Below are 25,707 nucleotides of genomic sequence, written 5' to 3'. Positions count from 1 at the left end.
ATTGAAAAATAATTAAAAGTCCTCATTATTAATAAGAAGAGAAAGCAAAATTTTAAGTTAGCAATGGAATAAGGATCTGGGAAGAAAAAAAAATCACTGATTCCTAGAGGCCTCAGTTTGCTGGGAACCTGACTGCATGTGTCACTCAGCTGCCCTACTTTTGAGTCTTCCCTAGATCAAGTGGAGTTACCACAAACCAGCATGCGGAATGTCACGTTTTGTAGTTCCTACTTTAAATCTTTCAGAGGCTGTTTTATTGGAGTCTAAATGAATCAAATGTAATTTAATAATATCCCCACTAGATTCAACGGGATAGGGAATGACGTCTGTCTTCCTCAGGGAGATAGTTTCAATGCCTATCACAGTGCCTGGCACACACATTCAACTTGGTGAGCTGAATTGAATCTATAGTATCACACAAATGTTTTTATCAAGTTGAACCACCCAGCTTAGGCTATAAGAACTAAAAACTAGGTAACTAACAAACTAAGCTAAGACAACTAACTAACCAAACTATCTAAGTTGGTTACCTGAATCCAACATTAGAGTGAAGAGCAATGTTCCAATGTTCACAGTGCAGACGTTGCAAATTCATTGGATTATGAAAGACCAACAGTAAAGAGTTATCTTGGGTGTGGTAATAAGAATCAATACACCTGTATTGCTCATTGGCTTCTTGAAGAACCTGAAAATCAAAACAAATCCATTGTTGTGTCTTTTCTTCCCAAGAGAAAGGTCTCCTGCTACGGCATTTCTCTGCCCCCTTCTTTTTCTCCACTTATCTCCATGATGTTAGTCAAGGTGAGAGCATAGATGGCAGGCGTTTTCAGGAGCATTTTAGCAACTTTTAAAGAAAAACAAATCCTAGCCTCCAGGCATAGAGGCATTTGCTCAAGTGTTCTTCATTAACGCTGGGAGATAATAATTAAGTCTAGGAGTTATTTATTTAACGTTTTCCATGCCTTCATATAGATCATCTCATTTTGTCATCATAAAAGCCCCAGATAAATAGGTATGATTATTTTTTCCATTTCAAAATATTAAAAGCTGCATTTTTCAGCATCAGTTGTGGCCAAGAGGGGATAAGATACTTGTCCAAGAATATGGAGTCCCTAAGTTCTGGTGCCAGGGCTCATACCAGTCTTTCGGCTCTACATGTCACATTTCACATTCCACACAGTGCTCTCCACTACACCACGCTGTAGTACAGAGACATGCTGTGAGGAGTCCTCTTGATACATATTGTTTCTACACGACTTCTATCCCTGGCCCTTTCCAAAACATTCTATCTTCAGCATTGCAGTTGCAGCCACAAACAGAGGGGCAGAGTAGGCAGCTCGCTGTCCTGTTGCCTTTTCCTTATGCCAATCAACATAAAGAAATATGTGCATAGGGAAAGCAATTAGACACCTGTGGGTTTTTGTTTTTGTTTTCCTTGTCCATATCAATTCGGTGGCGGCAGCTTTCTGTTCTCTACCTTGCTACCTTTCGGATGATCTGAAGGCATGGAATTGCATATTAGGTCAGGAAAGGACTGTTTTACTTTTGCTTTCAATTTTACACTGGTAGCATAACTAAAATAATACATGTACTTCCCCAATCTAGTCCCCTCTATGAGTGTCTTTATGAAGTGGCATTTAAATTTTTACATCTGTTCCCTGAAAGCCAATACAAGAAACACACATGTGGTAAATATTTTTGCGTTTAAAAAATTTTGCTATGTGGAGTGCTATCCATTACTTTACTTTTTTGGCAAATTCCTTTCATATTTTAAGTCCAAAAAACAAATATTTTTATTTCTGATGAACGTGTATTCTTCCTTGTATTAGAGAGCTCCACAATCTTTGTGTTTTCCCATTTACTTTGACTGCTGGGGTAGACATCTATTAAGTATGTTTTTGTTTTTGTTTTTTTGCTGTAGGGTTTATGTAACCTAATACTCCTTATTAGGTTAGAAAAGTTCCTCCTGTTACTAGTTTGCTCTGAGTTCTTAATCATTAGTGACTATTGAATCATATCAAATGATTTTTCTGCATCAATTTAGGTGTTCTTTTTTATTCTTTAATCTGTTAAAGTGCTAAATTTTATTAATAGATATTCTAGTGTTCAACCTTACATTCCTGTGAAAATCCAAATTGTACATTATGTTATCTTTTTTCTTTTTTATAAATTACTGCATTTGGTTTGCTAATAGCACTAAGTTTCTCAGAGCTGTAGTTGTTCTTAATATTTGATAAGCTTTCATACAATGTATTTCCTGTCCCTTTTTGAAACTTGGCCACAACACTGTAAATCAACTATACTCCAATAAAATAAATTTTAGAAACTTGGCTTTTACCTATTATTCTGCATTAATATTGTTGTTCTCATTAACTACTTTTTTCATTAAAAATGAAGACCTACTATGTGCCAGGCACCGTGTAGGTTCTAGAAAAACAAAATGAACAAGATAGGTAAGATTCTTCTCCAAAATCTGATTAAGATTTTTATAGAGAATTCTGGAGTTCAGAGGTGTGTGTCTAAGAAGATGAAATTGATGGAACATCTGATATGGACAGAATGGATTGGCATGGACCAAGAGTGGAGCAGGCTGATGACTAGGAGGATATTACAGTAGATGGAGAGGATGGTACTTGAATTAAAGTAGCAGCAGTGGAGATGGTGAAGAGCTTGAAGATATATTTTGAGGTTATACCCTCAAAACTTGATGGCTCAGACATGCAGGACAAAGGCAAAGCTGAAGTAAGGAATGACTCTTAGCCTTTTGGCTTGATGGTGACATTTTCTGAGATGGATGAGGGGAGAAACATGCTTAGGTGGGAAAATTATCTGCTTCATGTGGGACACTAAATATTTAACAGGCCTATCAGAAATTCAAGTGGAATTTAGAGGTAGGTATACTAATGTGGAGCTCAAGATAGAGATAATTTGGAAGATAAAATTTTATGAGTCATTAGGATTAGACATATATAATAGATGAAATCATTATAAGAATGTTTATAGAGTAAAGAAGACAATTCAGGACTGAGACTTGAGGCACTTCAATATTTAGATATTAGGTGGAGGAGAAGTATTCAACAAAATTCCAAATGGAGCACTGAGGAGGAATCCAGTATGGTGTCTTGGAAACCAAGAGTGAAGAGTGTTTCACAGGGAATTGATCAGCTTTGTGATGAAAAGGTCAAGGAAGATGAACAGAGATAAGTGTTCATTTAGGTTTGGCAGGACAATTATGTGTGACCTTGAAAAGTGAAGCTTCATGGAGTGGGAAGGACAGAGCTAAATTGAAATAAAGTCTGAAGTGAACTTCCAGTTAAAAATGGAAGATTAAACACATGTACTCCCTAACCCCTCAGTAAAGGAACTGTAAAAATTTTGAGTTTTAATATCATGAAGTTGAAGGCCACAGAAGAGGAGACAAAAGCAACAGGATTTTAGAAGCTAGAAAGCAGAAGGATAAGTGGTAACTGATTTAGCAGAACATGGAAAGCCAAATCCTAAGAGCAGTTTTAAGAGAGACCAGACAGAACTTTATTTGTGTGCAGAAATACAGAAAGGCTCAAGAAATGGCAGAGTGAGGTACCTCTGAAAGTGGAGTGAAAGTGGCATTGAAAATAGGAAGATTAAAGTCTTTCAAGAAGCCTCAACAGTTCTGAGCAGCTGGGGGACTGTCCATCTCCCACCTCAGCAGAAGGGAGGATTATTACCAACAGAAGGTGACCCTGTGGATTCTAAGAAGAGGGACCCTAGCCACCACTGAAGGAGACCTATACCACAGAAAAAAGAGAATTCTGTAAAAGTCTAAATTGGCATGGTCCAAGAGAAATATAAGGTAAGCCACAAATGTGAGCCATGTGTGTAATATAAAATTTTATAGTAGCCATATTTTAAAAGTTAAAAAAAGGTAAAATTATAACTGTATATTTTATTTAACCTAATATGTCAAAAATATATTATCATTTCAATATGTAATCAATGTAAAAATTGCTAATGAAATGTATCACCTTCTTTTTCAACTAAATCCTTGAAATCTGGTGTGCATAGCGTTTATATAGCTATACTTATGTAGTGTATAGCCTACTTATAGCCCATCTCACTTTAACTCGCAACATTTCAAGTACTCAGAAGCTACATGTGACTAGTGGTTACCACATTGGACAACGCAGATCTGGAGGCTGAGTGGGAAGACACCTTAAACTCTTTCCCTCTATCACTCAGCTCCTAAAACCCTACTGGTAAGTTATATCTTGAAGACAGGAGATTAGATTTTTCTTTTTTTCCTGGAGACTCTAAATGGCCCAAGAGTACAGAACTCAATATATCAACACTGATGGGTCTCCCAAGAAAACCCCCCAGCCAAATCACCCAACAACGAAGTCCAGTTATTGACAACTTCCCCCCACCCTGACCTCAGGTAGCACTTCCTATCATATTTTTAGTATCTCATTATTAATATGAACAAAGAGGCAAATATCACTAGATATTATTCTCCAATATGAAAACTGAAGATCTCCCCTCCTCTCCCCAAAAAACAAAAAATTAAAAAAAAAATTTGAGGAAAAGAGACAATGCAGGGAGAAGACACTATGACTTCAAAGGACTTTAATATCCTCATAGAGATAAGAGAAGATATGGTACCAGAGAATGTGAACAGTATGCTCTATAAAGGTAATTTTTAATTATAAATAGAACTTTAGGAAATTAACATTATAACAACAGACACAGAAGACGCAATAGAAAAACTGAATGAGAGCAGAGCCATATTTCCAGAATAAGAAGAAAAGGTGTTGTAAACTAGGAGGTAAAAGGTAAAGAAACTGGAAGTTCAGTCCAGGAAGTCCAACACCAGAATAATAGGAGTTTCAGGAAGAAAGACTAAAGAAAACAGAAGGGAGATGATTATTAGAGTGATGATTGTGTAACATTTCCCAGAATATAAAGACAGGAGCCTCTGGATTATACTGGGCTCCCCAGTACAATATGAGGAATAGAACCACACACCAAGGCACATCAACAGGAAATCCAGAACACTGGAACAAAGAGAAAATCTTAAAAACCTCACAGAGAGAAGAAAAAAAAACAAAAACAAAAACCAGACTCAAGTGATCAGGAATCAGAATTTCATTGTTTTTTCTCAAGGACAATCTGGAAAGCTAAAAGACTATTGAGGAATGCCTTCAAAATGTCAAAGGAAAATATTTTTTAACTTAGCATTTTATATAAAGCCAAACTGGCAGTCAAATATAAGGATAGAATTAAGATACTTTCAAACATCCAACGCCTCAAAAATTTATGGAAGCAACTTGAATAGACGGTCCCCTACAAAAAGAGAGTAACCCAAGAGAGAGGACAACATGGGATTCAGAGGACAGAGTATCTAACTGGAAATAGAGGCAAAGGATGTGGCCATGATAGTGAAGGGAGATCGCAGGACCACAGCTGTGCAGCAGGCTTTCTCTGAAAATTGGTAGAATTCTCTTTGCTGCTTTGTAGCTTCTGGCAGTGGCCATCAATCCTTGGTGTATTTTGGCTTGCATCTGCATCATTCTAATCTCCGCCTCTCTGGTCACAAAATATTCTCCCTGTGTGTCTTTGTCTTTACTTGGTATTTTCTTCTTCTTACAAGGACGTCAGTCATATTTGATTAGAGCTCACCATAATGCCCTCATCCTAACTTGATTACATCTTTTAGACACCCTAATTCCAAATAAGGTCACACTTTTAGGTCCTGGGTGTAAGGATTCTAAAAAATCTTTTCAGGGACACTATTCAACACATAACAATCCACACTGTGGCCTCTCAAATTCATATCCTCCCCATACGTAAAATATATTCACCCAATCCCAATATCCCTCAAAGTTTTAACCCTTTCCAGCATCAACTCTAAGGCCCAAATTTTATCTAAATATCTTCTAAATCAGTTGTGGGTGAGACTCAGCTCCTGGTCCCTCTTTGGGCAAAATTCCTATTCATGTGTGACCCTGTGAACCCAGAAGACAAGTAGAGAGCAAGCAGAGGTTGAGAGCACACAGGAAAGGCATTGCTTAGACAACAAAATTGATAGAATACCTGTTAGGTTTGAATGTATTGAGAGGAGATTTACTCTTTGGTAGAGAATTTGTGGGGTAGTAATGATAAATGCATAACAAAATAAACAAATGAAAAGGAAATGTAATCATAGAATACTATACAGTTCAGTTGTGAATAGTTTTTATATAATTGAAATAAGGTAAATCTTGAAATCTAACCAAAAATTATGATATAGTTAACAGTGTTGGAGAATGGCAAGGAGAAATGCTGCTGTGAGTGTAGGAGTGTATGAGTGAGTGTATGTGCATGTGTGTGTGTGTGTGTGTGTGTATGTGTCTGAGTGTGTATTATATGCGGGGTGGGCAAGCTGTTTTCTCAAGAAGGAGTTAATTGATGATGATGCCCCAAACTAAAACTAAGACTAAATATACTTGTTATTTAGAGACAATTAACTAACAAAAGAAACAGGTAAATACCTTGAAGATTTTTACCTCTGGGAATTTTGGCATGGGAGTGGGAGGGAGCTGCTATTTTTCGTAAGACTCTTTATACAATTTTTTGGCTTTAAAAATATGTGGATGACTATGGAAAACAGTATGGAGGTTCCTTAAAAAACTAAAAATAGAGCTACCATACGATCCAGCAATCCCACTACTGGGCATATACCCTGAGAAAACCATAATTCGAAAAGAGTCATGTACTACAATGTTCATTGCAGCTCTATTTACAATAGCCAGGACATGGAAACAACCTAAGTGTCCATCAACAGATGAATTGATATAGAAGATGTGGCACATATATACAATGGAATATTACTCAGCCATAAAAAGAAATGAAATTGAGTTATTTGTAGTGAGGTGGATGGACCCAGAGTCTGTCATACAGAGTGAAGTAAGTCAGAAAGAGAAAACAAATACCGTATGCTAACACATATATATGGAATCTAAAAAAAAAAAAAATGGTTCTGAAGAACCTAGGGGCAGGACAGGAATAAAGACGCAGACATAGAGAATGGATTTGAGGACACGGGGAGGGGGAAGGGTAAGCTGAGACGAAGTGAGAGAGTGGCATGGACATATATACACTACCAAATGTAAAACAGATAGCTAGTGGGAAGCAGCTGCATAGCACAGGGAGATCAGCTCGGTGCTTTGTGACCACATAGAGGGGTGGGATAGGGAGGGTGGGAGGGAGACACAAGAGGGAGGAGATATGGGGATATATGTATAGCTAATTCACTTTGTTATAAAGCAGAAAGTAACACACCACTGTAAAGCAATTATACTCCAATAAAGATGTTAAAAAAATATGTGGATGTAAAACTTTGATAAAAGTAAAATTGAAATTAAAAAGATAAAACAAAAGAGTACAGGTTTTTGCATAAAACGTAAACGCAACAAAAAGAGTTCATTTTAGCGTTACTCATTTTTTGGCATAGTGGTTAAGGGCACAAGTTCTGGGGCCGGATTTCTTGGGTTCGTATCTTGCTTCTCTCACTCATCAGCCACGTGACCTTGGACAAAAGTTACTGTTGGTCAAGGTGCCTCAGTTTCCTACTATTTAAATAGTTTCTACTTCACAGGATTACTGAAGAGATTAAATAAGCTAATAATATATATTAATCATTGACTAGCATATGGTAAGTGCTCAGTAAATGTTAGCTATCACAGCTTCCATTGACCTGTTAATTGTATCAGAAAATACCTTGAAATGTTGTGAAAACCGAAGAGAACTGACAGGCAATATGGGGAAAAATAAGGTTGCTTCCCAATGTCTTACTTTTATTACTATGTTTTTTTTTTTAAAAAATGTGCAACAGTCATGCATATATATATATTTTTTCCTTAAAAGACTTTATAAAAAACATCCTTTTAGAAAGTATATTTTAAACTATTTTGGGCATGCAAAGCTCAATCTGGGATTAAACTTACTTTATAGGTGAAGTAAATGGGAATATTGATCTGAACTAGATCTGAGAGTGACCTAGAAGTGAACTGTTCTAAATCACACCATGCCTCTCCAGACCCATCTGACCGTCTTGCAGAGACTCACAGACCATTAATACCTGAAGCAGAACTTTTGGCTTGAAATGTTCAGTAAAACTCCAGTCCATTAGATTGCGTTGCTGCATTTTCTTTATGTCCTGTAACTCTGCTTCCACAGTCATCTTCTTGGGTTTCTAAAAAATCATAGGAATCCAATTTCAGCCTTAATTTGTTTAAGTCCAAATGGAGCCCTCTTGGACTCCATCAACTAACCAGCATGCACTCCATCTAATTGGGGAAATCTGCATATGTATAAATCCATATGGCAACACTTTAAGAGAACTGCTGCCAGAAAGAGTATGCCTTTGACTTTTTTTTCATGGGCAACATAATCTAAATATTTTTATTGTTAGGTTATACTCTTCTGAGTCCTGTTAGCAATTATAGGCAGGTTTTCTGAACTCACTTCAAGACAGCATTAGTTCTACATGGCTGTATGGTCAGCAGGTGTTCGTGACGTTGCCAAGCCACACTGTCTAGAGAGGAGCATGGAGCCTGGAAGTTTTGCTTGAGCGGCTGGTGAAATTAACTCCTTTCTCTCCAGTTGGAGCTGGTCAGGGGATGTCTGAATAGTCCCTTCTCCTCTAGCATCAGCATTCTCCTGCTAAGCTTCGCTCTCTCTCCTTTTTTTAGTTCATGGTTTTCTCAGATCATCTTACTTGCATCTACACGTTTAGAATAATAATTTCCTACCTTTTCAAGAGGATCAGCATTTGTGACCGCTTTATCTTTGATCTCATTGTTCATGGTCTGCTCTGTAAATCAAAGACACCAACATCCAGTTGTGTTTGGGCTTTGTTCTCATTTTAGTCAACGTTGTGCATTTTTGTTGCCATATGATCGAGGTTTCTGTGCTGAAAAGGTAATTCCTAAAAGGCATGTTTCATGCCTCCAAAAAGGTGTCTGTGTCAATAATTCTAAACCAGTGTCTACCTAGAAAATTTATGCTAAGTCCGTTGAAAAGAACCCAGCTTCCTATACAATACATTCCTAAATCATGTTAGATAGTCTGCCTTCAGACTGTATGGATCACTTCTAACAATGTATCTTTACCTTATAAGCTGCAAATATTTACTGATTAAACTATGTCAACTGCTCACTACACACTGTTGTGTCTTGTCATGCTGGCAACTATCACAAAGGCTTTTCAAACTTCTTGGTCATATCTTATGGGTGACAGACTAGGACAGGGGCAGGGGATGTATGGAAAGGATAACTACCAGATAAAGGCAACTCCTACCAGAAAAAATAATACTATACACCATCCTGTAAAGCTTTTTTTCCATTCATTAATCATTTATTAATTTTAAATCCATTTAATGGGCATCTGCACATTTACAGAGTTTTAAAAAGTTAAATGAATAAAATGAATCGGGAGCTGGACTCCACGGCCCCATACCATGGACCAATGTGAGTCATGCACATTAGTTCTCCCTGTGACCAAACAGTAGACTTATACGACAATTGGGATTGTGATATCCTTCTTGAGGACCGAGCAAACAGCCATATAAATGGACAGAGAGGAAACAGAATCATGCTGTTGATTTCTGAATCACCATGCTTCAGTAATTACTAAAGGTAACAAATGTTACGTAGAAGAGTTCCAGGATATATGTTTCACATGGATAGACATCTTTACTGTGAATGTCTCAGAGTTTGTGATATGCTCTCGTGACTGTGAATCTCTAACAAAGACATGCATAAAGTACATAGCATATTCCAAATTTGACCCAAGTCATAGAGTAAGGGGACGAATCTTGTAACATACCTGTCATTCTGCTGAATAACAGCCAGCCAGACATTTTAGCACCCTTAGAATAATAGCAAATTAATCCCTACAAAGTCATATATGAAATGGCTCCAGCTTAACTCTCCAGTCACATCTCCTTCCACTCTCCCTTGCTCATTCCACACCAGACTCACTGGCTTGTTTGTTGTGTCTTGAAGTTTTTGAACTTGCTTTTCTCTGTCTGGCATGCTTTGCCTTAGATAGTCATCTGTTTCAAACCCTTACTTCATTCATATTGCTGCTCAAATGTCACCTCCTCAAGAGCCTTCCGCTCCTTACCCTGCTTTAGTGTTGATCATGGTATTTATCAGTGCCTAATAATATTTGTTTATGTCTGTCTCTCCATATCGAATGTGAATTCCTGGAGAATAAGAACTTTATCTTATTTTCCCTAACTGTATTCTGAGCAACCAACACATGGTAGGAACTCAGTAAATTTATATATTTTTTGATTGAATGAGAGAAATCTATACCATATACTGAAACTGGAAATAAATATAGAGCCATATAGAGAGAGCAGAAATGCGGAAGAAATCCTACAACAAAAGCTTATTTGGGGGTAAGCATAAGATTTAAGTTTTCATTCTGTGACAAAGAGAACCATATCTGGGCTTCTAGAGGGAGTAGTTAATTACGTCTAAGCAGGATAGGCCAATGTTTTCCTTGCTTTTAGGAGCATAGCTACATATATTTTTGCTACTAGTTCCACCTCGCCTTGGGCTGGTGAGGGTGACAGCATGAATGTTCCATTTTGATTTAGAAGAAAACTATAAAGACAATTCAGTATTTATATAAATACAGCCACTCAAGAGGAAACTCAGGCCAACTATAACTCTAAATAGACCATGATGTCCCATGTGTCCTTGAAGCAATTGATATGAAATCTGTGGAATAAAAATTATTCTATTCTGTGGGCTGCCAGATTTCCGGGAGATTTGATATTCCCTCTTGTGTCTAAGGATCCAGCAGAAAAAAGTCTCCAGTTTAAAAATATGTTCTAAAAATTTGTGCACCAGTTATTTTGTCAAAGGAAAGAACATTCTAAGACTAATCTAAACTCTCTATTTAATAGTAAAGCAAGAGTCATTTTTTCTTTCTTCCTGATTTCTTCCTTCAACCGCATAATCCCTTGACAGTGTGATTCAGTAGTTTTTGACACATCTGGAAAGGGATGCATTCTCATCCCTTTGAAAAACAACTTTCCTAATCTGTTTTACTTTAGAGATAACAAGATCCCTCTGCAAAGCAGTTACTTTATTAAAAAAACACCCAACAAGCATAAAGGGCACATCTAAACCTATAGCCTCACAGTTATCAACTCTCAGGTTTTTCATAAATATCCAATAGGCCCTGTCAAGTTCAAAAACAGTCTCAGATGGATGTTTGGTTGAGAAAAGCACAAATACTCAGTCCTTCATGTCCAGGAACAGGCTTTTTTATATATCTGATGCTAAGATGGTTGTGCAGGAAATACATGAACAATTTCTGCTTTGTTTAAAGAGATCTAAAGTCGATGCTTTAGAAATGTGACTCAGGGTTAGGGGAAAAAGCAAAAAAAAAAAAAAAAAAAAGATGAGCAACAACAACAAAAAATTCCCTTACATATAACAGCCGCAGTGAGGCACCAAGGCTCAGCTGCCCTCCCCCACCCAAATGTAACAGTTTCTTGATGTAGGCCAGCCTACACCCTGTAGAATCCCTTACAGGCCAACCCTTACAGGGTTCAGCTCTCAAGATGGCTCGGCCTCTAGGATACATTGTCCATCACAGCATTTTCAGTCTTGATGATTTAGGGAGTTGCTATAAACATTCACTTTGCAGCAGGATCCAGAACACCAACTTATGTGGTTTGACCACCAGGTGGCAAAAGTTGCCTGAGAAAAAACTATATACCAACTGCTCTAAAAAAAAAAAATTAAAAAATTAAAAAAATTAAAAAAGCAAAATAAAACAAAAAACAACCCTCAGGCCTTATATCTCTCCTGGCTTATTCTGGCTCTACATTAACTCAAAATGACTTCTTTGGAACTTCCTTGGTGGTCTGGTGGCTAAGACTCCGCACTCCCAGTGCAGGGGGCCCAGGTTCGATCCCTGGTCAGGAAACTAGATCCCACATGCTGCAACTACGAGTTCGCATGCCCCAACTAAAGATCTTGCATGCCGCAAGGAAGATCACGGATGCCACAAGGAAGATCCTGCATGCCACAACTAAGATCAGGTGCAGCCAAATAAATAAATAAATAAAGTATTTAAAAGAAAAAATGACTTCTGTGTCATACATGTACATTCCCATAGGATTCACTAATGCCATAACATCTCAGGCTAACTTATTTGGTTTAATTTTTTGTGAGCTAGGCTAATAGGTAAGGGTATTTAGAACAGAGAAATAGGGAACCAGCCCTAATGGTAAGGAACCAGCCTTAGGAAGACCCGAAGGCAACAAAATCAGGTTAAGTATTACCATGAAGAAGAGACTATGAATATGGCTAAACTATCAGATGCATCGCAAGGAATTTCTGGAACTGAGGAAGCCACAAGACACAGTGGAGGAAGCACCGATTTGGAGTTAGATAGTCCTCTTTGGAATCCTGACTTCCTGCTTGTATGTGGTTGAAAAAGTTACTTAACCACTCTGAGTCTTTGTTTCCTTGTCTTCAGAATTAGGCTAATAGTAACTTCCTCATAGGCTTGATGTTTATATAAAGTATTAGTTAATATATGTAAAATAGCACAGTGCTTGGAATATAGCAGGCAATATTAAATAAATGTTAACCACTGAGTCTTTGTTTCCTTGTCTTCAGAATTAGGCTAATAGTAACTTCCTCATAGGCTTGATGTTTATATAAAGTATTAGTTAATATATGTAAAATAGCACAGTGCTTGGAATATAGCAGGCAATATTAAATAAATGTTATCTCCCTCCCTCCTCTGTCCCCCTCATCCTCACTTATCTGCTCTGCTAACAGGCAAGGAGATTTCCCCTAATTCCACTCCACTGATGACTTCCTCTTCTACCCTCATTTAAGTAAATGAAAATGGTAAGATGACCATTTAGTCAATACTGACTTAACACCTATTCTTCTGTGGCACTGACCATTTTTTAATGCTTTTTAAAATTATGAAATATAACAATACAGAAAAGTACAAACAACATAAATGCTTGGTATAATGAATAATGATAAAGAAAAGTCCCAGCACTCCAGACATCTTATGCATGTTCTTTCACAATCACACTTCTTTATTAAACTTTCATATTATTCCTGATTTTTTTTTGTGGATTATTTTGGGTTTTCTACATACACACTATTTACAAATAATAACAGTTTTGTTTCTTCCTTTTCAACCTTTACAATATTATCTTTTTCTTGCCTTACTGAGTTGGCTAGCATCTCCAGTGTAATCTTAAATATGAGTGTTTATAGTGGATAGCCTCCTGATCCAGGGAAATCTTTCAACTTTTCATCTTGATATATAATGTTTATTATAGTAATTAAAAAAATAACCTTTGTAAGGCTGAGAAATTTTCCTTCTATTGCTAGTTTGTTAAATTGACTTCATAAATTGCTGTAGAATTTTAAGTGCTTTTTCTACATCTATTGAGATTATATTTTTCTTACTGTGTTAATTGATAAATGATGTTGATTTTACAATGTATGTTTTTTCCTTCAATCTTGTATAAAAACTTATACTTGATTATTATCATTTTGTATATTGCTAGATCAGTTTGCTTATGTTTTATTCAGGATTTTGGCCTATATGTTCATGAATAACTTTGATTTATAATTTTCTTTTATTGTACTATCCTTGACAGTTTTATTATAAGGCTGATGTTAGTTTCATAAAATGAGTGGGAGAGAATATCCCTTCTATAGTTCCTGGAATTAATTTTTGTTAAGATTAGAACTATTTCTTTTTTCGAGTGTTGAATATCACTAGCCAATGACATTATTTGGGTTTAGCATGCCCTATTTGGGAAGATTTTAAATTATTGATTTAATTTATTTAAATAGTTACAAGACTATTCAGGTTCTCTATTTCTTCTTGAGTGAATGTTAGTAAGTTATACTCTTCTAGTAATTTGCTCATTTCATTTTTAGACTTAGTGGAATAAAGTTGTTTATATCCTTTTACTGTCTTTTAAATTTCTATAGTATTAAAAGGAAGTCCATTTCTTTATTCCTAATGATTTTTATTCCTGATACAGCTTTATTTCTAATATGGTTATTCATGCTTCTTTTTGTGATCAGCCTTTTGTAAAAAAAATTCTCAATTTAAAAAATCTTTTCAAAGAACTGAACTTTTTCATTTTATTTGCTCTACCTATTGCATCTATATTTTCCATAATTTCTTTGTGGTTTGAGAGTATACTCTGTAGTTTTGATCTGGGAAAATTTGTTTTAGGACTTGTTTTCTGATGTAGTATATGATTAATATTTTTAAGATAAACATACTTATGACCTCTAAGAAGCTATAGTATTAAGGAGGCCTTAATATAGGAATATATGAATAATGGTAGTAAGTAGTAGGAAATGATAACTGATGCCATAAAGGAAGCATAGATTAATTATGACCATGGGAATGGTAAGGGAGGCATTTCCTGGTGAACACATGTAACAAAGCTTCATGGAGGTGCCATTCAAACCTAATAATAATCAAAAAGAGAACTCTAGTTGGAGGGTATTGTGGGGAAAAGTCACAGAGATTGAAAACAGCAGGCTGCCTAGAGGAAGTAGGGCCTAATTCTGTTTGGCTAGAGCATAGGATAAGTGAGCAAAAGGGAAAAAGTAGAAAGGGTTTGGGAAAAGTAATTTGGTACTACTGAAGAAGCACGTAAAGCAGGTCAAGAAGTTGGGTTCTATATTGCAGGTAGTAGGGAGCCACTGAAGGTTAGAAGCAGGGACATAACAGAAGTGTATTTTAAGTAATTAATCTGACAGTTGTGTGTAAGATAGCTCAATAAAAATTTAGCCTAATATTCTTCTATGCTTCTATACCTCCTAATATAACAATATTTATTATGCTTTATTCTAGAATGAGAGTAACTGCCTAAGCCATGAGGAGGAGGGAAGGGAACTGATGTTCATTGAGCACTGATTTTGTACCAAGCTCTGCACTGGGTAGTTCATTATGTTACTGCAGGTAATTTTTAATAATTTTTGCAAATAATCACAATAGCCTTGTGAAATACTAATGATGAAAGTTTTAATTATGTTCACTGTACTACATTTATGAAGGTAAGAGTGGACTAAGAGGCTTTATGATATTTTGGGGAAAAAAGGGTTGAAATAATGAGGACTTACTCTACAAATAATAAATGCTGGAGAGGGTGTGGAGAAAAGGGAACCCTCCTACACTGTTGGTGGGAACGGAAATTGGTACACCCACTATGGAGAACAGTATGGAGGTTCCTTAAAAAACGAAAAATAGAGCTACCATAGGATACAGCAATCCCACTCCTGGGCATATACTGTATCCAGACACAACTATAATTCAAAGAGATACCCGCACTCCTATGTTCATAGCAGCACTATTTTCAATAGCCAAGACATAGAAGCAACCTAAATGTCTATTCAAAGATGAAAGGATAAAGAAGATATGGTACACACACACACACACACACACACACACACACACGGAAATATTACTCAGCCATAACAAAGAATAAAATAATGCCATTTGCAACAACATGGATGGACCTAGATCATATTAAATGAAGTAAGTCAGACAGAGAAAGACAAATATCATACGATATCATTTATATGTGGAGTCTAAAAAATGATACAAATGAACTTATTTACAAAACAGAAAGAGGCTCACATAGAAAACAAACTTGGGGAGGGGAGGAATAAATTAGGTGTTTGGGATCAACAGATACACACAATTATATATAAAATAGATAAACAACAAGGACCAACTGATAGCACAGAGAACTATATTCAATATCTTGTAATAACCTATAATGGAAAAGAATCTGAAAGAGAATATATATATATAACTGAATCACTTTGCTATATATCAGAAACATTGTAAATCAACTCTACTTCAATAAAATTTTTTTTTAAATAATGAGGACTTACTAACAACACTCAGTAACAAAGTTTAATTAAGCAGATAATTTAGATATTAAACAGTTTTTCAACTGAAATAGGGAGGCATTTAAATAATGCATCTTGAATCTTTTTTTTTTTTTTTTTGGTTTATACATTCTCTAGTAGCGTCTATACACATGCATGCACACACATACAAACACACGTACACACACAGAGACACAAGTTTACTTACTCAAAGGCTCAGGTTGGAGCTGCGACTTCAAGCTGTTCTCCTGCTCTGATGGTTCTCTGTAATCAGAGTCTGAGGATTTCCTATTATCCAGGTCAGAATACTTCATATTGTTAGTATGAGGCTGACTAGGATCGGAAGGTTCTTTGTTGATCTCATCATCTTGCATAGATGTTGACCAATTCTGATCCAGAAATAAAATTCTGTCTTTGATTCCACTATCTAGGCAGTGTAAAGAGGATCCATAAGATACAATGCTAGACAAATGGACAATCATACAATGCGAGAATGCTTTTTGTTCCTTCCAGGCAGTGTACCTGTTTGCTGTCTGGTCTCTTGGGTATTCATTTTCATGATGTATTTTTGCCTTATCTGTTTAGCAAATCTGGCAGGGTTGTCCCATGGTATGTTGAACATCTCAGAATCTGTCCCATACATCATTCTAGAATGCTTCAGTTTCCCTTCTTCATCAACCTCAGAGAGTTTCAGGCTCTCAAAAGTAAACACTTTGAAGGCTCGTTCTACTTCATTCCAGCTCAAGACTTCTGTAAGAAAGTAGGACAAGTGCTGCTAGGAATGCTCTTTATTACCACATGGTACAGGGCTAAAAGAGGGACAACCAGGGAGTCAGTCCACCAAAATGACAAAGGAGTCACGCCATGATGGGTGTTGACCTGACTTTACACACGGGCTCCACAATTCTGCAACAAATACCAAAGGTAACTAATAATAAGAAAGCTGCACAATCAAGATATAATTTATCAAGATAATGCTCACAAACTGTTTCATAGCTGAATGAATATTAGGTGTCCAGATTAATTCACATGGACTTTCCGGGGTATCATATTGGTTGAATATATTTAAAACTTGTCATTTTTCATAGAGAGCAGACTTGTGGTTGCCAAGGGGGAGGTGGTAGGAGAGGGATGGACTGGGAGTTTGGGGTTAGTAGATGCAAACTATTACATATAGAATGGATAAACAACAAGGTCCTACTGTAGAGCACAGGGAACTACATTCAATATCCTTGGATAAACCATAACAGAAAAGAATGTAAAAAAGAATGTATGTGTATAACTAAGCCACTTTGCTGTACAGCAGAAATTAACATAACATTGTAAATCAACTATACTTCAATAAATAAATTAAGAAAACATCATTTTTAAGCAAAATCACCTTTTGCTGCTGTTGTAATTTAAAACAGAGAAATCACTCACTCGTGTCTAACATAGGCTGTTATGTTCAGTAGGCTTTTCTGTTCACTCAGGCTAAGAAAAGGCCTCTTTCCAACCAATGAACTGGTACAGTACCTTTCATAATTTTACTTTAAAGGTTATGAGCCTTCAAGGGGCTATATTAACTTGTGTATTTATTCTTTTATAGCATTTATTCATGCGTTCAATTACTCACCTGTTTTTGTTTTCTATGTATTAGGCTTTGTACTCTATGTATTTTTCTTTGCCTGAGATTCAAAGAAAAGATTTGGTTCTTGTGCTTTAGAAGTTCAAGATAGAGAGGTGGGAGGTAGGTGTTAACAAATAACCATTGAATTCAGTGAGGGAAGGTGAAATGATAGTGACAGATCAATGAATCAGAGGTCACCTACACTTCCTCTCCAACAGAGGTGAGGGCAGCGGGAAGGTTCCTTTTGGAAAAAATACAAGGAAATTCAGAAGAGAGACAGGAAGGAGGTAAAAGTGACAGAATTAAGTTTGTTCATTCATTCATTTCACAAATATTTTTTGAGCACCTACTAGTTGCCAGTGACTTTAGTAAAGGGACCACAGCAGTAAACAAATCAACAAACTCCTGATTTTATGGAGTACCCATTGTAGCAGTTAGAAACAGAACAAACAGGTAAGTGTATAGTGTATCAGAGATGATAAGAAGAATAAACCCAGGTGAGGGGATAAGAAGTGATAATGGTTGGGGAGAGGCTTCTATTTTATATAAGGTAGCCAGAAAAAAGCCCTCTGAACGAGTAAGGCAAAAATGTGAAAGAAGTGGGGGAGCGATATCGATATCTGGAAAAGAGCAAATGCAGAGATGGAGGCAGGGGTGCAAGTGACTTGTCCAAGGAATCACAGTAAGGCCAACTAGATAGAGTGGAGTAGAACAACGAGAGCTTGACAGATGATGAGCTCCAAAAGTGGGTGGCAGAACAGTTTAGATTTTATTAATACTTTGAGGGACATGGGTGATCACTAGAGGGTTTTGGGCTAAGAAGGCACATGATCTGACTGACATTTTAGAAGGGTCATTCCCATTATTGTGTGAAGAAAAGACTGTAGGTAAAATGGGGAAAGCCTGGAGACCAACTGGAAAGCGATTGAAATAGTCCAAGTGAGAGGTGGTGCTGGACTGGCCTGGTAGTGAGGGATGTGGTGGGATTGGTTGTGGGGCGTGAGAAAAAAGAGGAACCAGGGATGACTCCAAGGTTTTGGTAGAAAATAGTTGCCATTTACTGAAATAAGGAGGACCACGAAGGGACACGTTTTGAGGAAATCAAGAGTTTGGTTTTGGACTTGTTAAGCATGAGGAAAGAGAAAAGGAGAAGAGGCAGAGGGACAAGGGTTTGGGATGGGATATGGGAGCAGGATATGTGGGCAGTTTCAGTGGTGGCAACACAAACAAGAATCTTGTGTATTGTACAACACAGGGAATATAGTTCATATTTTGTAGTAACTGGAGTGTGACCTTTAAAAATTGTATAAAAAAGAATGTGTACATATTCTCTCATAAAAGACAAAAGCAAATGTGAGCATATGAATCATACTCTTCTTATCTTTTGTTTCCTTTCCTTTTTTAACTTAATTATCTGGGAGACTGTTCCACATCATGATACAGATATGCCTCGTTGTTAAGGCGCATGATTCTGTACCACATAGGTGTCTGATATTTTAATGAGAGCTTTTGATGGACATTCAATTTGTTTCCAGTGTTTTGCTACTGTAAAAAAAGATTCAATAAATGTCCTTGTTCATATAAAAAAACCCCAAGAATACTGTGCTGCGGAGGGTAGAACTGAGGTGGAGAGAGAGTGAAATCATATCACAGGGCAGAAGGAGAACAGGAGTGTGGCAGGATAGAGGTAAAGGCCAGATGTTCTCAGGACACCAGGAAGAGGGTGATTATGTAAACAATAGACATGACATACCCAGGCTCACTAGGCTACACCCCACATTTCCATGAGGTGAAGGCATGGCAGTATCAAAAATTTTAGCTTTTTCCATTACTAAGCCTACTAAAAAAATGAGAAAAGAAATCAAGATTAAAATATTTCATAAATTGCTTAGAGTTAGAAATGAAAGGAGAAGGAAGAATCTGCACATGCTTTTTTCTTTTCTAGGTCAAATCAAGATGTCTATGTAATTTCATATTTCTTCTTATAAGCAGGAAGGTATTTGCATATCGCCTCAAGTGGAAATAGGATATGTTTTAGGAAATGATTGTCTATATCATAAAATTCCCATGAACTCTGCAATGACAAGCTGATTTTAGATATTTTTAATGACCCCTCTTTCCACTGTCCTCAAAGAGCAGAAAATGGCCCTTCCTGCTTTGAGAGGAGGTGAACTGGTATTAACTCTCTCAGCACCACACCACAGGGGGCGCTCTAAGTTCTCCTCTTAACCAGGATGGGGACCACCATGTCATCTCCAATGATGTCAATGAGGGGATGTGGGATTGGGAGGCGGGGAGGAGGAATAAAGAAGGGGATTATGCTTGTTGTAGAAACACAGTGGAAAGAAAAGCCAGGGCATCAAATTGAAGAATGTTATGCATCATAGCTATCATCCTATTGCTAATGACATTATTCAAGATAAGAAAAGTGCAGTCAATCAAAATACCCACCCCAGCCTCTGAAAGGTCAATAATCAAAATACCTGTTGCAGATGGGGGTGTAATCGTTAGAGGCACACGTGATCATAAATGAATGAATTTAAGCTACGACAAAGCAATGTACTCACCACTTGTACAAAAGTGCATGAGCTCATGAATTGTAGCTAGACGTTTCGTGCTGTTCCATGGCGGGGGCAGAGGGAATTCAAGGAATTCCCACAGTGGCAACTTAGACTGCATCTTCTGCTCAATTTGAACCAGGTCAAAATTCTTTAGGTCCTGATGAAAAAGAGCAACATGACAGAAGACATTAAAATAAGCTGTCAAGTGCCTTATGCATATGGAGAAGGCAAAATATGATACCCTTGCTCTCATTATTTGGGAACAGGGGAAATCAATGGTAATTGGGGAAGACAAACTGTTGGTATTTTGCTGAAGGTCAAAAGAGCTAGTTCTCACTTTGCCAGAGGTTCTTGGTGCACACAAATGATGGATTCCTCATTCACAGTGACAAACTGCCAAAGTCTCAAATGTATTCCTCCCTCCCTTCTGAGATCCTTTTCTGGCCTCCACTAGTTTTTTCATATTAGCAGATGTATAAAGCAAATAACTACAAGGCTTTAATGCAAATTTGGTGTAGTCGCAATCAATTTAATGGTCCGTTGGACCTCTGTACTTAGGCCAGTTTTCTTTGCTGATGTAATTCCTCCTTTATTCATTTCCATTTTCTGAGATCTTACTTTGCAAGCAGGTATCTACTTCGTACGTTACTGGTTATTAGCATTGGTAAAGCTATCTCATTAAGATTTCTTCAACTGAATAATTACTAATGAGCTTTCTTGCATCCGTTATCCTCAGGGTAACCTGCTTACTTATTACCTTTAGCACGTATTTCTTGTGGGCGAGGGCATCGTGATAGTTCAGTAGGAGAGGGCCTCTGGGCACTGGTTTGCTTTCATTTTCCTCTTCAGATAAGAATATTTCATGGAGATTCTATTCAAATTAAAACAGTATTGATGTAAAGAGACAGTTCATACTTTTCAAAGCACGCATACTTTTTGGTTTTCTCACACCATCTGACCTTTTTCTCCCTCTCTGTCAGACAGAGAGAGGGCAGGATGGACATGATGTGAGCTGCGATTCTGTGGTCCAGCCCATCTGCTCTGGGAGGCGGCTCCACCAGACTCGGTGGGACAAGGTCTTCTTCACTTGCCACAACCTGTTGATATAAAGAGTTGGGAGGAATCGGTTTAATGGTCAGTTCCTTACTGACAGTCATGTATTTCCATTGCTTTTAGTAAAAACAAGGCAGTTTCTACCAAAAAGTTTCGTGATTATACAAAGTGGCAGTATAATTACCAGTGACTACCAAAATAAAAGGGAAAAAGTTTACAATCCATTAAAACATTAATTTATATATAATTATATATATATTAAATTACTAAAGTATATATAATTTTCATACATGTACTAGAATAGATAACACAAAATGCAAATGGTAAACAGGAAAATTTACCATGGTAGAAATCAAACTAACATTATTAATATAATTTTCCTTAATGATTTACTCTTTCTTTTAAAGCACTCAAAACTGTGCTCTCACATCTTTGGATTCAATAAGTATTTATTGAGTGCCTACCACATGCCAAGCACTGTGTGGGCCACCCTCACATACATTATCTCATAAGCCTCACAGCAATATTGCTGAGTAGCTATTATTTTCCATTTTACAGAAATGGAATTAGGGTGAGGGAAATTATGTGACTGCCCCAAGCCCAAGGCTGCTTACTGGGAGGAACTGGGGTTCAGGTCAAGTCCTTAAGATAGAAAAGTTACACATGGTGAGATCAGAGAAGGGTAATATTCCCCTTAATACGGAGAAAATGAGGCCTAGAAAGATTAAATGCCTTGTTCAATTTTACGTGGTAAACAAGAAGTTGAAATATAATCAAGATAGGCACCTAATTTATAATTGTTCTCTTCACCTTAAATACCATAATCACCCTCTATGATTTCACACCACTCTACAGGATTTTTCAACCTTGAAATTTAAAGACATTTGGACTAGATTTTTGTCATGGGGGCTATCTTGTGCACTATAGAATGTTTAGCAGCATCCCTGGCCTCTACCCATTTGATGCCAGTAGTACCCCTCCAATTGTGGCAGCCAAAAGTATCTCCAGACGTTGCCAAATGTCCCCTGGGAGGCAAACCCCCCTGTTGAGAACAATAACAAAATAGTCGTATACTCTTCACTGTTTATCAACACATTACTTTTAAAAGAGTCACTCCTGTCTCCACTTTCTCTCTTCCTACCATCTCTTGGACCCACTCCAATCACAAGAGACCATGCAGAACTGTTCCATCTCTGAAATGTTAAACTCTAATATCCCCTCCTATAAAATCCCACCTGATTCCTCTTATATTTCAATTTTTCATCCCTTTTATTAAGCACTTATTCAGTCAACATGTATCTCTTATTGGAGCCTTCTATGTGTCAGGCACTGAGCTCATCAACTGTCCCCTTTGGTACACAGAAAACAGTAGATGGTTAATAAATATTTGTTGCTTTGAGTTGGGTTGAATAAAATAAGTAAGATTAAGATAAATAAAATGATGATACTGTAAGCCATATAGGGCTATTAAACTTTTACAAATTTATTGATATAATAAAACTATTGATCTTCCAAAAGCCTTACAGGGTAATAATTAAAGGCAAATATGAGTGTGCTTACCTAATTGGTTAGAAAACTAAAGAAGTCAACAAGCATAAAAATGTATGCTGGAGGTAAGAGATGATTAGAGTCTAAAACTATTTTAATATTCAGCGAGATAAAGGAATATGTTACATACATGAAATAAGGACAGTTATAAAAAGAAATTAGAGAATTTATAAATTAAAAATGTTATTGTTGAAACAAAACTTCAGTAGCAGACTAGACTCCACCTAAGAATAAATTAGTTGGAAGTTAAGCTGAAATTCCCAAAGGGGTAAAATTGAAAGAAAATTTAAAATACATGGAGGAAGAAACTAGAAATTCCAACATCTGTCTAATAATAATTAGGATAAATCAAAAGAAATAATATTTGAAGATATAATTTAATTGAACAAATATATATTCAGGGTCTACTATGGGCTAGGTGTGGTTACTGTGTGCTGAGCAGAGAGCAATGAACAAGACTAGATTAGGTCCCTGCTTGCATGGAGCTTACCTTCTAGTGAGAAGAAGGTAATACATAAAGCAAATAAACATTCTTTTTTTTTAAAGAGCAGTTGTTGATAAGAAAATAAAACAAGGTGAAGTGGTAGAGAGCACTCTGTGTTGTTGTGGGCCTTCTTTAGATCAGGTGGTCAGAGAAAGCCTATCTCAGAAATACCACTTTCACTGGGGACTGAATGACAAGGAGTATCCACCAGGCAGACAGACACGTGGGAACAAAACTTTCTAGGAAGAGAAGTTAGTGTAAAAAAAACTAAGGTGTAATTAGTGAATGTGAGGAAAAACCAGAAGGTCTATGTAGATGACCAGTAGTGAGAGAGAGAGAGAGAGAGTGTGGGAGAGAGGGAGAGAGATGGGGGGCAGGAGATGAGATGACAAACATCCCAGAACCATATTTTTAGGGTCTTTATGGACCAGCACAAGGAATTTTGATTTAACTCAGAATGTGATCAGAAACCAGATTATAATCCTTTAGATCACAGAGGCAATGAAAAAACAAAGCCATAACTATACGTAGCCTTGGAGGGAGGAAATATGGGGATATATATATATATATATATGTGTGTAGCTGATTCACTTTGTTATAAAGCAGAAACTAACACACCATTGTAAAGCAATTATACTCCAGTAAAGATGTTAAAAAAAAAAAAAAGAAAAAGAAAAAACTCTAATAACTGCCAGAAAGAAAAAATAGATTACCTACAAAGGAAAAAGTATCAGATTGACATCAGACTTCTCATCAGCAGCTTAGAAGTGAAGACCACAACAGAGCAATGCTACCAAAATACTTTTCCACTTAGACTGACGAGGTTCAAAAACGGTTTCTGTCACTTACTACTTGGATAATTTACTTAACTTTTTAGGCCTCAGTTTCCTTACCTGAGAAATGGGGAATAAAAATAGTTCCTGCTCCATAGGGCTCTTCTAAGGATTAAATGAGTTAATTAACAGCACATTCTTTTCAAATGCATATACAGTACTCACAAGAATTGACCATGTACACCAGGTCACACAGGAAGCCCAGGAAATTAAAAAATATTTTTAACATCCAGATCATGCTTATTGACCATAATGCAATAAAATTAGAAATGGACAATAAACAGTGGAAATTAAAAGATTTAGAACTGAATACATTGAAAGCATCATGATGCAGCCAAAGAAATACTCAAAAGGAAATACATAGCCTTAGGTAAAGTGAAACAGACTAAAAATAAACAAAGTGAGCTTTCAGTAAAAGTGAAATACAAAATAAACCCAAACAAAGTAGGAAGAAGGCAATAATAAAGATAAATGAAGAAATTCATAAAATAAAAAGCAAAAAAGAGTGGATCAATGAAACAAAATGCTGGTTCTTTGAAAAGACCAATAAGCGATATACAATTGACATCCATGATCAAAAAAAGAGGGCACCAATAAATAACATCAGTCATAGGAAAGGAACATAACTAGATACAGAGGAAAACTTTTCAATGTATATCAGTGAATAAAGAACTTTTATGATATTGAAAACAAATAAAATGGACATGTTCATTTAAAAATATGAATGACTAAAATTGCCCTCAGAAATAGAAAAATCTAATTAAATCTACAAGTGTAAAAGAAATTTTAAATGCAGTTGAGGACCATTAACCACCCCACCCACCTGCCCAACTCCTTTCTCTTTCATTAAAACAACACCTGGTAGTTTTAAAGATATGCCTACCAAAACTTCAGCGAATGTTATATAAAATCATTCCAAAATGTAGCAAGAAAAAGAGGATTGAAGCTGATAAAGCAGATTTTAGCTTTATCTAAAATGTTCTAATCTTTGCAAAGGAGAATGCATTCAGGTATTATGAGCATAATTTTAAAACAGTTAAAAAAAAAAAAAAACAGAAGCAAAGAGAGATGAAGTGATTGACTCAAGGTTGCCCACCTGGGAAGAAAGCCTCAGCGTGTATCCACTTACCTGTTCCAGCATACAATGCAGTATCAAGGGCACAGAAATGAATTCTTCTGGAATTGGATTCAGCAAATCATTGTAATATCGCATGTCTACTTCATTTGTGATGACGGAAGCCACTGTAAAAGATACAAAAAAACTGCTGTTCAATTAAGATGTGTTCTCCGTTTCTCCCATCAAAATTTCATCCACAGATTCAAACTCTGATCATGCACTGATCAGAGTAGGATCTTGAGGTGGAGAGAGATGTGAAAGCAACACCAAGGACAGTCATTCCTCAAAGCACCAACTCCTGGCACTGATCCTCCAGCAACAGTTTTCATACATGCCTGGTGGTGGTTGTGGAGCTGGAGCTTGCAACTCTTCATATTGTTGTGTTTTCTTCTTTCCAGGGGTTACAGCAACAGTTTGTGGGGGCTAAAATAAGAATAATTAAAAAAACAATTGAAACATCCAGCTGAGAGATGCTTTCATCCAATGCTGGTATGATGGGACTCTGACGGGATTCCGGGATTCTGAGATTGTATGATTATGTTCACACCACAAAATCATTTGCTA

General features: G+C 36.8%; 1 protein-coding gene across 1 annotated transcript in view; it reads right to left on the bottom strand.

Moving 5' to 3' along the window:
• Positions 1–25,707, bottom strand: part of SPAG17 (sperm associated antigen 17) — a 225,414-nt gene that overhangs the window by 121,665 nt on the left and 78,042 nt on the right. Inside the window, exons 9-18 of the mRNA XM_061186106.1 lie at positions 25,479–25,566; positions 25,156–25,268; positions 21,068–21,205; positions 20,866–20,979; positions 20,115–20,265; positions 16,461–16,688; positions 16,147–16,365; positions 8,769–8,830; positions 8,096–8,209; positions 531–685 (exon numbers count right to left, since the gene is read on the bottom strand). Of these exons, the coding sequence (XP_061042089.1) occupies positions 531–685; positions 8,096–8,209; positions 8,769–8,830; positions 16,147–16,365; positions 16,461–16,688; positions 20,115–20,265; positions 20,866–20,979; positions 21,068–21,205; positions 25,156–25,268; positions 25,479–25,566 (1,382 nt within the window). The remainder of the gene's footprint in view (positions 1–530; positions 686–8,095; positions 8,210–8,768; positions 8,831–16,146; positions 16,366–16,460; positions 16,689–20,114; positions 20,266–20,865; positions 20,980–21,067; positions 21,206–25,155; positions 25,269–25,478; positions 25,567–25,707) is intronic.

The sequence above is a fragment of the Eubalaena glacialis genome, chromosome 3, assembly GCF_028564815.1.
Source record: "Eubalaena glacialis isolate mEubGla1 chromosome 3, mEubGla1.1.hap2.+ XY, whole genome shotgun sequence".
NCBI classification, from domain to species: Eukaryota; Metazoa; Chordata; class Mammalia; order Artiodactyla; family Balaenidae; genus Eubalaena; species Eubalaena glacialis.
The sequence above is the reverse complement of the archived record's forward strand: the minus strand, read 5'-3'. Positions and strand labels throughout refer to the sequence as shown.